Genomic DNA, 16428 nt, shown 5'->3' on the forward strand with positions numbered 1-16428 from the left:
AAGTGAAGGTCAAGCAAATCATAGAGAAAGTAGACTGTATTGCAATCATCTCTGGTGGGTGGTCGAATGTTCGTGAGCAAGGAATAAATAACTACATAATTTCCACCCCACAACCAGTATCCTATAAGAGCACAGACACAAAGGACAACAGACACACCGTTCTCTACATTGCAGATGAGCTGAAGGCAGTCATCAATGACCTTGGACCACAGAAGGCATTTGCACTGGTGACAGACAATGCTGCGAACATGAAGGCTGCTTGGTCTAAAGAGGAGGAGTCCTATCCTCACTTCACACCCATTGGCTGTGCTGCTCATGCATTGAATCTGCTCCCCAAGGACATCATGGCACTGAAAACAATGGATACACTCTACAAGAGAGCCAAGGAAATGGTTTGGTATGTGAAGAGTCATCAAGTTATAGCAGCAATCTACCTCACCAAGCAAAGTGAGAAGAATAAGAGCACCACATTGAAGCTGCCCAGCAACACCCGTTGGGGTGGTGTTGTCATCATGTCTGACAACAAGCCATCCTCAACAAGGTTGGAAAGTGACAGTAAAGATGAGGCCTCAGAGTCTGATGTCCAAGAGGTGGACATTGAGGAGGTCCAGGGAGAAGACATGGAGGCCTGAGAGGAAGACAACCAAAGCTTTAGTTTCTAGACTATCATTTTACAGATGTATGTTGAAAATGATTTTGAGAGATGCGATGTATCATTGGGGACCATTCAATATTCCCTTTCTTTTGTTGTTCAGTAAAATCATCCCATGTGAAGAGTCAACTCATTTCATTAAAGTTACATTTGTAAATCAGTTGGGTTTTTTATTCTATTGGAAGGATTTAATCATTTGTAATTACGTCTAATTATGACAAGGTAAAATGTTTATGTCTCTGTCTCCATATATTATGGTAATATATATCCAATGCAAAAAACATCTACATTTAAATGGTTTTAATATTAATTTGCATATATTTCTGTTAATTCCCATATATTCCCGTTAATTCCCAGGGAAAGTTTCCACCTCTGAATATTCCCCAACATGTCCAACTCTAGTTCAAATATTATTCAAAATCTTTCACATTGCTTGATTGAGCTTGCATGGCACAATTGGACCAAGGGAAGAATAGCCCCCTTCAGTGAAAACCTAGCCTATTTGGCATGCTAGGCAGGCTCAAGTGAACGCTCAAAGTAATTGAAATATTTCAGATACTGTTTGAACCTAAGTGTGCTCCACTGAATGTTCAGGAATGTTCTCTTCCTGTCATGTGGATATTTTGGTCTGCCACTTTCCACTGCAGCAAAAGGAATTTTTGGAGACCCTCTCCCCTGACCTCTGACCTCTGATTCTTTAACCCTTAAAGGCTGGCTTCCTGAAAGGCCTTGCTGAAATGCCTGCTGTTCACTCAATTAATTTAATAAACTTCTCTCTAATTTGGGTGATTGTATCAGATCAGACGTACTTACTCCTCTTCACTCCCTGTAGGACCACAGCAAGGTCATGCAATGCCGGGCGGTCCTTTGCAGTTGAGATTAGATAAGATGTAGTCTCTATTTGAGATGGTTTATTAATAGTACTGATGGAGTTTGAGTTTAGTCAGGTTTGCGTCTTCTGATCTGCTAAGGCAGACTCTTATTATAAACCCACTTCCTCCTAGCTAAATAGAAAGTAGCAGATATCTTAGCCCTGTATTAGTCCCCCTGCCAATGATCAAACCAGGAGTATTCACTGGGCTCAATGGGCTGGTACTCACCAGGGCTCTGATGTTGCTGTACGTATTGATGAAATAGCGATCAAAGGGATGCCTTGTTAAGATGACTGTTTAAATCCGTTTTGAATATTAGTTACATGGCGATGGGTCTCATTGCTTTTTCTCTCCTTTACCCACCCTTGTGTTCAGGTGATAGAGTTTGATGACGGTTCAGGGTCCGTCCTGCGTATCCAGCCCCTGCGGACCCACAGGGACGAGGCCATCTATGAGTGTACTGCCACCAACAGTGTGGGAGAGATCAACACCAGCGCCAAACTCACCGTCCTGGAAGGTAGGATACACCTCAATCTCTCTGTCGCTCCCTCTCAATCATTTTCTTTGTCTTTCTATCTTCCACTCACACACACACACACACACACACACACACACACACACACACACACACACACACACACACACACACACACACACACACACACACACACACACACACACCCTCTATCTTTCTTCCTCTCTTGTTCTCTTCATCTATTCCCACCACAATGGGTTTCTCTGTCTCGATCAGCATTGCTTAATACAGTATGTCCATGCAGATTCCAGCCATGTCTGGTTGTGTGCATTACTTATCACAGAGGACCTAACCTGGTTGCATGTCAGAGTGGAGAGGGTGTTTTATGCCCGGCTCCTTCAGGTACCCTACTGCTTGGTTGATGAAATAGAAACAAGAAGTCAGTTTGTGATTTGCCGGTAGTTGTTAGATGTTCTGATTACACCGGGCCAACAATGTGTCTTGACATTTTATTTGATTACGCATTCCGACCATGAATTTACAATCTATCTGCAGGAATTGATTTTTAAAGCTACTGTAGGTGGTTCTATGTGAAATGTGTTATTTATCTCCTGCCAGTGGGAAGATTAAAGATGATGTCCAACAGCAATTATTTAATCCACACTCAAATTGATAGAGAAATATCTGCACAAAAGTATATCCTGCTGCCAGGGTTTTTGCAAATCACCTAGGAGCACATTATCTGGACTAGAAGACGATATATTGTAGATACCATCAGGCTGGCTGGCTTTCTTCTTGGCTCGCTCAGCAAACATATCTGGGGGGCTGTCACGCAAAACACCCAATCCTTATTTTTCAAGGCTTCAGGCTGCATCCCTAATGGTGCCCTATTTCCTGTGTAGTGCACAACTTTTGACCAGGGCCCTATGGGGGAATAGGGTGCCCTTTGGGACACATCCTCAGAACTACCAAAGGCCTTGTTAGGAGTGTGGCTGGTTGCTGAGGTAATTGGTGTTAACAGGGATCGGTATCTGCTGATCTAGGATCAGATTAATGGTGGGATTAACATCAGTCTGATGTAGATGTATGCAGATAGCTTGCGGACAGAGAGATAGAGAGATGGAGCCAGGCAGGGGGCTTTGTAGCATGTAATGGACTGGTCTCTGATCAGCCTTAATCTGCGTCTCAAATGGCACCCAATCCCCTACATAGTGCAATACTTTTAACCAGGGCTCTTAGGGCTCTGATCAAAAGTAGTGCACTATGTAGGGAATAGGGTGCCATTTGGAACGCATGCCTAATCTGTCTGTGTTGGACCTTAGTGCTGCTCCAGCCAATATGATTGACAGGCGTGTTCTCTGAGTACAGAGTGAAGACAACCTCCTGGTGTATGGAGTGTGATGTGTTCAGGAGAAGGACGATGGCTGATGGCTGACTGTAGGCTGACTCATAGATCGTAAGACAGAAGAATCGTGCTTGTGTCACGTTGCTCCCACACACCTTACTGTACGCCGGCATGTGGAAGATTGGGATCAGAGGGATGTGAATAAGGAGGCAGTGTTGTTTTAGACAGAACTCCTGTTTGTTCCCTGAGGTTGAGCTCAGGCAGGGAGTGGAGGAGAGAGAAGAGAGGAGGAGAGCTGTGAGAGTAAAGGAGGAGTGGAGAAGAGGAGAGAGTAAAGTATGACTGGAGGGAAGGAGAGAGCGGTGAGAGTAGAGGATGACTGGAGGAGTGAAGGAGAGAGCTGTGAAAGTAGAGGAGTGAATGAGAGAGCTGTGAGAGTAGAGGAGTGAAGGAGAGAGCTGTGAAAGTAGAGGAGGAGTGAAGGAGAGAGCTGTGAAAGTAGAGGAGGAGTGAAGGAGAGAGCTGTGAAAGTAGAGGAGGAGTGAAGGAGAGAGCTGTGAAAGTAGAGGAGTGAAGGAGAGAGCTGTGAAAGTAGAGGAGTGAAGGAGAGAGCTGTGAAAGTACTGGAGTGAAGGAGAGAGCTGTGAAAGTAGAGGAGTGAATGAGAGAGCTGTGAAAGTAGAGGAGTGAAGGAGAGAGCTGTGAAAGTACTGGAGTGAAGGAGAGAGCTGTGAAAGTAGAGGAGGAGTGAAGGAGAGAGCTGTGAAAGTAGAGGAGGAGTGAAGGAGAGAGCTGTGAAAGTAGAGGAGGAGTGAAGGAGAGAGCTGTTAAAGTAGAAGAGGAGTGAAGGAGAGAGCTGTGAAAGTAGAGGAGGAGTGAAGGAGAGAGCTGTGAAAGTAGAGGAGGAGTGAAGGAGAGAGCTGTGACAGTAGAGGAGGAGTGAAGGAGAGATTAGAAGAGGAGTGAAGGAGAGAGTAGAAGAGGAGTGAAGGAGAGAGTGGTGAGAGTAGAAGATGGTTGATCTCGTCTAGTCCTGGGGCTTCAACACGTCATAACAGATATGGTTATCTATGCACTGCAGAGCAGCAGAAGGTAAAGCCTTCACATTTTCCTCAGCCTACCTCCACACACACACACAGAGAGAGAGAGAGAGAGAGAGAGAGAGAGAGAGAGAGAGAGAGGTAAGGCCTTAGTCAGGAAGTCCACACTTGGAAAGACTAAGGTATGATGAGGAGGGTGAAACAGACTGAGAGAAATACACTCATTTGTGGGTTTATGTCTGGCTATCCTCAAACTCCTCCACTCCTATATCTTTTGAAATGGACGATCAATATTACTGATGGAGATGTCCATGTGCCTGCATAACACTCCTTACCACTAAATCATGCTGTTTGTGTGTCAGGTGGTTGATGGTGTTGCTGACTTTGGTGCTGTGTCCTTAATCTCCTTCCCATATTCAAATGTTGGTGTTCATTTGACATCTGGCACTCCAGGCAGACTCAAGTAAACACTTGCAGTATTGCAAGTGATTAAAAGATCCAGTCTTTCTGAGAGGTTCAGGGTTGTTGTTGTGATCAGGTGTGAACACCAGATTATTACCTGACTCAATGGGCCAGATTGATCTCCCTCCCTCTCTAACATAGCCTCCACCTCTGTGACCCATGTCAGATTACGCCGAGCGAGGAGTAATCACATCACTATGGCAGTCCAACGCGTGTCACTGCCACCATCACGCTGTCGTGGAGACAAGACAGGGGACCCACACAGTCTAGTTCCATTGGTCTGTGGACAGGCCTGTCTTTATCACTCGGTGCAGAAATATTGTGGTGCAGAAATATCGTGGTACAGAGCGGCTGGAATAAGGAAGTTACTGACTGCTTATGGCTAGCTGTGATCATAGCTTTGCTGGTCAGGGTCCCAAATGGCACCCTATTGCATGGGCGCTCTGATCAAAATAAGTGCACTATATAGGGAATGTGGTTCTATTTGGGACACTGCCCTGGTGTCTGCTGCTAACTGGTGTTCCTGTACCATCAACACAGCCCACTAAGTGGATTTAGTCCCCACATCATGGACAGTAGGGCTGTTTTGTGCCAAGAGGCTTCCTTTACTCTGGGCAGTAGAGAATGAATCTGGAGGGTCACAATCACAACAATGATGCCTGTCTGCTGGTTGAAATAAGCTCCAGTAGAGATACAGTACTAACTCAATTTTGTATTTTATATCATTGACTATATGAAAAAGATAACACAAGTATTGTATTGTACTGTTTGTTACTCCAGCATCCTTCAAAGCATTGTTCATGCAGTTTTACAAACAAGCTGATCTTGATACTATTAAACCATGCCTGGTTATACTGTTATACAGTACCTTCAGAAATGATTCACACCCATTGACTTATTCCACATTTTGTTGTGTTACAGCCTGCATTCAACATGGATTAAATACTCCATAATAACAAAGTGAAAACATGTTTTTAGAAATGTTTGCAAACATATTGAAAATGTAATATAGAAATACTGTATCTCACACCCCTGGGTCAATACTTTGTGGTAGCACCTTAAGCAGTGATTACAGCCTTGAGTCTTTCAGGGTAAGTCTCTAAGACTTTCCACACCTGGATTGTTCATCATTTGACTATTATTATTTTCTAAATTCTTCAAGCTCTGTCAAATTGTTTGTTGATTTTTCCTAGACAACTATTCTCAGGTCTTGCCACAGACTCGGCCACTCAGGAACATTCTCTGTCTTATTGGTAAGCAACTCCAGTGTAGATTTGGCCTTGTGTTTTAGGTTATTGTCCTGCTGAATAGTGACTTCATCTCCCAGTGTCTGGTGGAGAGCAGACTGAACCAGGTTTTCCTCTAGGATTTTGTCTGTGCTTAGCTCCATTCTTTTCTTTTTTATCCTGAAAAACTCCCCTGTCCTTAAAGATTACAAGCATACCCAAAACATGATGCAGCCACCGGTATGCTTGAAAATATGGAGAGTGGTACTCAGTAATGTGTTGTGTTGGATTTGCCCCAAACATAACACTTTGTATTCAGGACAAACAGTTAACTGCTTTGCCCCATTTTTTGCAGTATTACTTTAGTGCCTTGTTGCAAACAGGATGCATGTTTTCGAATATTTGTATTCTGTACAGGCTTCCTTCTTTTCACTTTTTTTTATTTATTTATTTTTATTTCACCTTTATTTAACCAGGTAGGCAAGTTGAGAACAAGTTCTCATTTACAATTGCGACCTGGCCAAGTTAAAGCAAAGCAGTTCGACACATACAACGACACAGAGTTACACATGGAGTAAAACAAACATACAGTCAATAATACAGTATAAACAAGTCTATATACGATGTGAGCAAATGAGGTGAGATAAGGGAGGTAAAGGCAAAAAGGCCATGGTGGCAAAGTAAATACAATATAGCAAGTAAAACACTGGAATGGTAGATTTGCAATGGGAGAATGTGCAAAGTAGAAATAAAAAGAATGGGGTGCAAAGGAGCAAAATAAATAAATAAATAAAATACAGTAGGGAAAGAGGTAGTTGTTTGGGCTAAATTATAGGTGGGCTATGTACAGGTGCAGTAATCTGTGAGCTGCTCTGACAGTTGGTGCTTAAAGCTAGTGAGGGAGATAAGTGTTTCCAGTTTCAGAGATGTTTGTAGTTCGTTCCAGTCATTGGCAGCAGAGAACTGGAAGGAGAGGCGGCCAAAGAAAGAATTGGTTTTGGGGGTGACTAGAGAGATATACCTGCTGGAGCGTGTGCTACAGGTGGGAGATGCAATGGTGACCAGCGAGCTGAGATAAGGGGGGACTTTACCTAGCAGGGTCTTGTAGATGACATGGAGCCAGTGGGTTTGGCGACGAGTATGAAGCGAGGGCCAGCCAACGAGAGCGTACAGGTCGCAATGGTGGGTAGTATATGGGGCTTTGGTGACAAAACGGATTGCACTGTGATAGACTGCATCCAATTTGTTGAGTAGGGTATTGGAGGCTATTTTGTAAATGACATCGCCAAAGTCGAGGATTGGTAGGATGGTCAGTTTTACAAGGGTATGTTTGGCAGCATGAGTGAAGGATGCTTTGTTGCGAAATAGGAAGCCAATTCTAGATTTAACTTTGGATTGGAGATGTTTGATATAGGTCTGGAAGGAGAGTTTACAGTCTAACCAGACACCTAAGTATTTGTAGTTGTCCACGTATTCTAAGTCAGAGCCGTCCAGAGTAGTAATGTTGGACAGGTGGGTAGGTGCAGGTAGCGATCGGTTGAAGAGCATGCATTTAGTTTTACTTGTATTTAAGAGCAATTGGAGGCCACGGAAGGAGAGTTGTATGCATTGAAGCTTGCCTGGAGGGTAGTTAACACAGTGTCCAAAGAAGGGCCAGAAGTATACAGAATGGTGTCGTCTGCGTAGAGGTGGATCAGAGACTCACCAGTAGCAAGAGCGACCTCATTGATGTATACAGAGAAGAGAGTCGGTCCAAGAATTGAACCCTGTGGCACCCCCATAGAGACTGCCAGAGGTCCGGACAGCAGACCCTCCGATTTGACACACTGAACTCTATCAGAGAAGTAGTTGGTGAACCAGGCAAGGCAATCATTTGAGAAACCAAGGCTGTTGAGTCTGCCGATGAGGATGTGGTGATTGACAGAGTCTAAAGCCTTGGCCAGATCAATGAATACGGCTGCACAGTAATGTTTCTTATCGATGGCGGTTAAGATATCATTTAGGACCTTGAGCGTGGCTGAGGTGCACCCATGACCAGCTCTGAAACCAGATTGCATAGCAGAGAAGGTATGGTGAGATTCGAAATGGTCGGTAATCTGTTTGTTGACTTGGCTTTCGAAGACCTTAGAAAGGCATGGTAGGATAGATATAGGTCTGTAGCAGTTTGGGTCAAGAGTGTCACCCCCTTTGAAAAGGGGGATGACCGCAGCTGCTTTCCAATCTTTGGGAATCTCAGACGACACGAAAGAGAGGTTGAACAGGCTAGTAATAGGGGTGGCAACAATTTTGGCAGATCATTTTAGAAAGAAAGGGTCCAGATTGTCTAGCCCGGCTGATTTGTAAGGGTCCAGATTTTGCAGCTCATTCAGAACATCAGCTGAGCAGATTTGGGAGAAGGAGAAATGGGGAAGGCTTGGGCGAGTTGTTGTGGGGGGTGCAGTGCTGTTGACCGGGGTAGGAGTAGCCAGGTGGAAATTTCAGAATTTGATGTTTTGTGGATGGTGGAAGAAAACGTTGTCTCAGGCACCACTCCAGAATCTCCTATAAGTGTTCGGTTGGTTTGAGATCTGGTGACTGATTTTGTCGTCACAAACTCATTTTGTGAAGTGCAAAAGTCCCTCCTGCAGCAACGCACCCCCACAACATGATGCTGCCGCCCCTCTGTGCTTCATGGTTGGGATGGTGTTCTTCGGCTTGCAAGCATCCCCCTTTTTCCTCCAAATAACGTGATGGTCATTATGGCCAAACAGTTCTGTTTTTGTTTCATCAGACCAGAGGATATTGCTCCAAAAAGTACGATCTTTGTCCCCATGTCCAGTTGCAATTCGTAGTCTGGCTTTTTATGGTGGTTTTTGAGCAGTGGCTTCTTCCTTGCTGTGGTTATTCAGGTTATGTCGATATAGGACTTGTTTTTACTGTGGATATATATACTTTTGTACCTGTTTCCTCCAACATCTTCACAGGGTCCTTTGCTGTTGTTTTGGGATTGATTTGCACTTTTCTGACCCAAGTACGTTCATCTCTAGGAGACAGAACGCGTCTCCTTCCTGAGTGGTATGTCGGCTGCGTGTTCCCATGGTGTTTATATTTGCGTACAATTTTTTGTACAGATGAACATGATACCTTCAGGCATTTAGAAATTGCTCCCAAGGATGAACCAGACGTGTGGAGGTCTACAATTTTGTTTCTGAGGTCTTGGCTGATTTCTTTGGATTTTCCCATGATGTCAAGCAAAGAGTTTGAAGGTAGGCCTTGAAATACATCTACAGTGTCACCTCCAATTGACTCAAATGATGTCAGTTAGCCTATCAGAAGAATCTAAAGCCATGACATAATTTTCTGGAATTTTCCAAGCTGTTTAAAGGCACAGTCAACTTAGTGTATGTAGACTTCTGACCCACTGGAATTGTGATACAGTGAATTATAAGTGAAATAATCTGTCTGTAAACAATTGTTGGAAAAATTACTTGTGTCATTCACAAAGTAGATGTTCTAACCGACTTGCCAAAACTATAGTTTGTTAACATACTTTTGTGGAGTGGTTGAAAAATGAGTTTTAATGACTTCAACCTAAGTGTATCTAAACTTCCAACTTCAACTGTACAAGTGTCTTGTATCGGTTAAAGTCTTAAATTCTTGTTAATCTAACTGCATTGTCCGATTTACAATAGGCTTTACAGCGAAAGCATGCCATGCGATTGTTCAGGACGGCGCCCCACATCAAAATATTTTTAGACCAGTGCAGTCTTCGTAAAATCACAAATAGCGATTAAATATTCACATACTTTTTGAAAATCTTCCTCTGATTTGCAATCCCAAGGGTCCCAGCTACAACATGCATGGTTGTTTTGTTAGATAAAATCCTTCTTTATATCCCAAAAAGTCAGTTTAGTTTGCCCCATCGATTTGAGTAATCCACTTTTTCAACATGCAGAGAAAGGAATCCAAAGCTACCAACAAGTCAAAATAAGTTTCTATTTAATTCCCAGGTACCTTTAAAATGTAATTAAACTATAATATTTCATACAGAAAGAATTATTTCAATAGAAAAGTAAAATTAGCAAGTGCACGTCCTCTTCATCGCGCGCACACAGCCTGATTTCCAACTCTGACACCTAGTACCAAAACTCAAAATTCTTCCTAGTTTGGGAAGAAACAAGCCTGAAACCTTGAACAAAGACTGTTGACATCTAGTGAAAGCTATTGGGAGCTGGAATTGCATATATAGCTTTCCATTGAAAGAGCATAGGCTCTCAATTTGATTTTTTACGGTTGGTTTTTCTTTTCTATTTTCTCCTACCATATCAATTGTGTCATAGTCTCATACATTATTTTAACATTTATACAAATGTCAAAGTGTTTTCTATCCAGTGGTACCAATTATATGCATATCCTGGCTTCTGGGCCTGAGTAACAGGCAGTTTACTTTGGGCACGTATGTCAGACAGGAAATGGAGAAAAATAGACCCTAGACTGAAGAAGTTCAGGAATCACTCCTGTTTGGAATTCCCTGCTTTCAATTAACTTTATATCCCTCATTTATTTCCTTTATTTTGGCATTTACCTGTAGGTTATTCAGACCAAATGCTGAACCAATCAGAATTCAGTGTTTGACTGTTGACTGTTGTCTGCAGTTATTATCATGGGCTTCGTCCCAAATAGCACCATATTTCCTATATAGTGCACTACTTTTGACCAGAGCCCTATAGGCCCTTGTCAAAAGTAGTGCACTAAATACGGAAGAGGTGCTATTTGGAAAGCAACTATGATGTGTATTATTCATCTAGCAAAGCCCAGTGGTTTGTTCCTGGTCCATATGGCTAGGGGCTGATCCATAAGTACTTGTCATCTTTATTCTGTCTTCTCTCTGTCTACACTATCACCTGGAGACATGCCCAGTCTGAGAGGAGGGAGGCAGAGGAGAGAGGGAGGGAGGAGGAGAAGAGGAGGGAGGGAGGGGTGTGAGAGGAGGGAGGGGTGTGAGAGGAGGGAGGGGATAGGTAAATCAGGTAGGAGGAAAAAAGAGGGAAGGATGGAGGACAGGCATTGGGGAAGGAAGGGTGAGAGAAAGTAATGATAGAGGTGGGATGGGGACAGAGATAGAGGAAGGGAGCGAGGGAGACGAGGATGATAGAGAGACAGAGGTTGTGGCAGCAGAGGCTTTCAGGACTGTGTAGCATTGAAGGTAATAAATGACTACAGAATAGTTAAATATGAATGATGAACAGCGTTTAACAGTCACGTCACTCCCTGCCACACTACGCCAGAAAGTTTATGATCCCACAGCAAATCACGTGGATAATCTCAACTGCAGTCACACTGAGATGGGTGGTGTCCCAAATGGCACCTTATTCCCAGGCCCTGGTCAAAAGTAGTGCACTACATAGGAAATAGGGTGCCATTTGGGACTCTGACAGGGTTCTTGAAGGGAGCTCGCTACTCCAACAGACACAAAATTGAAACCCCTCATATTTCAATAAGACGATTAGAATTGGATTGCTCTTAACGTGAATTATTTGAATGCTGGAAAAGGTTTGGCCTGTTGTAGCTGTCCTACCAGACTATTTCAATTGTTTGTGGTTAATGGCTTGAACATTCCAAACCTTCCCTGTACTCACATTACAAATCCTCAAGGACAAGTGTGACAGGTTTGGAGAACATCTAGGAAGGACAACAATATTATTCTAGCAACAGCTCATAACACATTAATACAATTTTCTCACAATGTGCATGACCTGTCCTTATATTTCTAACTGGTGGTGTTTTTTGTTTTTGTAGTAAGCTCCCTTTTTCCTACGGGTGGTCTTGTGTAGAGTGGAGGCAGAACATGAGGGAGTGGGGAGGGAGAGAGGGATGTGAGGAGGAGATAAGGAGTGGAGGATAAGGAGGACATGCAGAGACCAGCACACCTGAAGGAGAGATAGAGGGAGGGATAAGAGAGGGAAAGCGAGCCAAAGAAGGTGTGTGTTTGTGTATTAAACAGGTTTCTCCAGCATAGCTACCCATAACATCAACACACTAATGATGGAGGAGGGTGAGGGTGGCACTCTGCCGTTACACGCTAGCTAGCGCCCAGGACCTCAATGACAGCTTCATCTGCACGCTCAAACAAACAGCACATAGCTAACCAGCCCAAACCGGCTGGCTGGACACACACACACACACACACACACACACACACACACACACACACACACACACACACACACACACACACACACACACACACACACACACACACGCACGCACACACACACACACACACACACACACACACACAAACACACACCAGGCTGAACCTGGCAGAGTGAGTTCCTATCCATCAGAGGGGAGTAAAGAGAGACGCTAGGGATCCTCTCTCCTCTGTGTCTCTAAGGGTTCAGGACAGCTCTGTACTTGGCAACGTTAAACACTTCAAACTCTCTTTGTGGTGAAGTGCTGCTCTGGGTGAACCGTTCAACAGAACATGTGCTTGAGACCAATGTTATCTACATTACATACACTAGAGACCAATGTTATCTACACTACATAAACTAGAGACCAATGTTATCTACACTACATAAACTAGAGACCAATGTTATCTACACTACATAAACTAGAGACCAATGTAATCTACACTACATAAACTAGAGACCAATGTTATCTACACTACATAAACTAGAGACCAATGTTATCTACCCTACATAAACTAGAGACCCAAGTTATCTACACTACATAAACTAGAGACCAATGTTATCTACACTACATAAACTAAAGACCAATGTTATCTACCCTACATAAACTAGAGACCAATGTTATCTACCCTACATAAACTAGAGACCCAAGTTATCTACACTACATAAACTAGAGACCAATGTTATCTACACTACATAAACTAAATACCAATGTTAGCTACACTACATACACTAGAGACCAATGTTATCTACACTACATAAACTAAAGACCAATGTTATCTACACTACATAAACTAGAGACCAATGTCATCTACCCTACATAAACTAGAGACCCAAGTTATCTACACTACATAAACTAGAGACCAATGTTATCTACACTACATAAACTAAAGACCAATGTTATCTACCCTACATAAACTAGAGACCAATGTTATCTACCCTACATAAACTAGAGACCAATGTTATCTACCCTACATAAACTAGAGACCCAAGTTATCTACACTACATAAACTAGAGACCAATGTTATCTACACTACATAAACTAAAGACCAATGTTAGCTACACTACATACACTAGAGACCAATGTTATCTACACTACATAAACTAAAGACCAATGTTAGCTACACTACATACACTAGAGACCAATGTTATCTACCCTACATAAACTAGAGACCAATGTTATCTACCCTACATAAACTAGAGACCCAAGTTATCTACACTACATAAACTAGAGACCAATGTCATCTACACTACATAAACTAGAGACCAATGTTATCTACACTACATAAACTAGAGACCAATGTCATCTACACTACATAAACTAAAGACCAATGTTAGCTACACTACATACACTTCCATCAGTGGAGGTGTCCCATACGGCACTGTATCTGGTCAAAAGTAGTGCTCTATAAAGGGAATAGGGTGCAATGTGGAAACAGTCAGTGTTTATGCTGTTGATGTCCTACATAATTATATTTCTTAGTATATATTCTTAAATGCCATTTTGTGGCATTGCACTTGCATCTAATAGCACAAGCATTTACACTACAAGCGTTTCGCTACACTCACATTAACGTCTGCTAGCCATATGTATGTGACCAATAAACATTTGATTTGATATATCATATTTTATTGTCCATCTAACAGAATATCTCAAGTAACACATCAGCAAAATAGCTGTTTGTCTTGGCCGTTGATATTCTGTATGTACAGAATTTGATGTCACTGTGACCTTGATCAGATGGTTCCTCTCAGGGTGTATGATGGTTCCTCTCAGGGATCAGTGTGTATGATGGTTCCTCTCAGGGATCAGTGTGTATGATGGTTCCTCTCAGGGATTAGTGTGTATGATGGTTCCTCTCAGGGATTAGTGTGTATGATGGTTCCTTTCAGGGATCAGTGTGTATGAGGTTCCTCTCAGGGATTAATATGTATGATGGTTCCTCTCAGGGATTAGTGTGTATGATGGTTCCTCTCAGGGATTAGTGTGTATGATGGTTCCTCTCAGGGATTAGTATGTATGATGGTTCCTCTCAGGGATTAGTGTGTATGATGGTTCCTCTCAGGGATTAGTATGTATGATGGTTACTCTCAGGGATTAGTGTGTATGATGGTTCCTCTCAGGGATTAGTATGTATGATGGTTCCTCTCAGGGATCAGTGTGTATGATGGTTCCTCTCAGGGATTAGTGTGTATGATGGTTCCTCTCAGGGATTAGTGTGTATGATGGTTCCTCTCAGGGATTAGTGTGTATGATGGTTCCTCTCAGGGATTAGTATGTATGATAGTTCCTCTCAGGGATTAGTGTGTATGATGGTTCCTCTCAGGGATTAGTATGTATGATGGTTCCTCTCAGGAATCAGTGTGTATGATGGTTCCTCTCAGGGATTAGTGTGTATGATGGTTCCTCTCAGGGATTAGTGTGTATGATGGTTCCTCTCAGGGATTAGTATGTATGATGGTTCCTCTCAGGGATTAGTGTGTATGATGGTTCCTCTCAGGGATTAGTGTGTATGATGGTTCCTCTCAGGGATTAGTGTGTATGATGGTTCCTCTCAGGGATTAGTGTGTATGATGGTTCCTCTCAGGGATTAGTGTGTATGATGGTTCTTCTCAGGGATTAGTGTGTATGATGGTTCCTCTCAGGGATTAGTGTGTATGATGGTTCCTCTCAGGGATTAGTGTGTATGATGGTTCCTCTCAGGGATTAGTGTGTATGATGGTTCCTCTCAGGGATTAGTGTGTATGATGGTTCCTCTCAGGGATTAGTGTGTATGATGTTTCCTCTCAGAGTGGCAGGGTCGGATAATAGCTATAGCCTATAGGAGTATGAAACTTTACAGATAGTGGGATCTTAATTTGAGCCAGTTTGCTACAGCAGGAAATTGAATGTGAGTTATTATGTGGATTATAATTCATGTAAAAAAAAAATAGGGGTTGATACATTTTTTATGAGGGCAAATCAAGTTTCACATTTTAAAGTGAAAATTACAAACTTTAGAAGTCTTTTAAAACCTTGAATACACTACAAGTTTGCATTTCCTGCAGTGCATGAAAATTCTGAGCAAGAAAAGTGATCAAATTAAGATCGTACATACGTCAGCTGTGTCTGGTTTGTGTCTGGTTTGTGTCTGGTTTGTGTCTGGTTTGCCTGTGAAAAGAAGCAGCCTCAGAGAAACTGTGTAAACTGTAGATGTATATGTTATATACACTAAATTATAGTCCCAAAATGATTCTGTTCAGAATGAAGAACACACTATTGGGCAACCAGTCAAATTGTAAACATATTTATTATTCCTATGCCTCAGGCAGCTATGTGAACATTAATCATATATAATCAAATGCAAGAACATGAGTGTATGAGAAAACATCAACATTTATAAACTAACAGTGTTAGTCTCATACTTGTGTATGGATCACCTTTGATCTAATATTTATGCTGACTTGGACCATGTGAGGTTTTTTTTTTGTCTGGAGAATGTTCCAATCTTTAAAATAATAAACCTTATATTAACCTATATAACCTCATATATAAACCTTATATTAACCTATATGACCTTATATTAACCTATATAATCTTATATATGAACCTCATATTAACCTATATAACCTTATATACAGTATAAACCTTATATTTACCTATATAACCTTTAATATAAACCTTATAGTAACCTATATAACCTTATATATGAACCTTATATTCAGACTCAGTGTTACGACTTCCACCGAAGTCGGTTCCTCTTCTTTTTCGGGCAGTGTTCGATCCACCTTTCATTTGCCATTTGTTTTGTCTTGTTTTCCCACACACCTGGTTTTGATTCCCTCATTACTTGTCGTGTATTTAACCCTCTGTTCCCCCCATGTCTGTGTGTGAAATTGTTTGTTGTAAGTGCTTGTGCACCATTGACTGGTTCACGACGGCTTATTTTCCCATGTTTGTTTTGTTCTGGGTGCTGTTGGTTTTGCTAATGAAACTTCTCCGGTTATCTCCTGCGCCTGACTTCCCTGCAGCCAGTCACACACCCCTTTACACTCAGCGGGAATATTAAATGCATCGCTGTAAACTGTCAGTCAGCCACTCTGTGTATTTATTTTTGTATTTATTTATTTTTTTGTATTGAATTTTAGCCCTTTTTCTCTCCAATTTCGTGGTATCCAATTGTTTTAGTAGCTACTATTTTGT

At 42.2% G+C, this 16428-nt stretch overlaps 1 protein-coding gene across 21 annotated transcripts in view; it reads left to right on the plus strand.

Moving 5' to 3' along the window:
- Positions 1-16428, plus strand: part of ptprfa (protein tyrosine phosphatase receptor type Fa) — a 399275-nt gene that overhangs the window by 193719 nt on the left and 189128 nt on the right. For all 21 annotated transcript variants that reach the window (XM_036978457.1, XM_036978456.1, XM_036978463.1 and 18 more), the window contains exon 4: positions 1900-2041. In XM_036978457.1, the coding sequence (XP_036834352.1) occupies positions 1900-2041 (142 nt within the window). The remainder of the gene's footprint in view (positions 1-1899; positions 2042-16428) is intronic.

Source organism: Oncorhynchus mykiss, chromosome 5 (assembly GCF_013265735.2).
Source record: "Oncorhynchus mykiss isolate Arlee chromosome 5, USDA_OmykA_1.1, whole genome shotgun sequence".
Taxonomy (NCBI): Eukaryota; Metazoa; Chordata; class Actinopteri; order Salmoniformes; family Salmonidae; genus Oncorhynchus; species Oncorhynchus mykiss.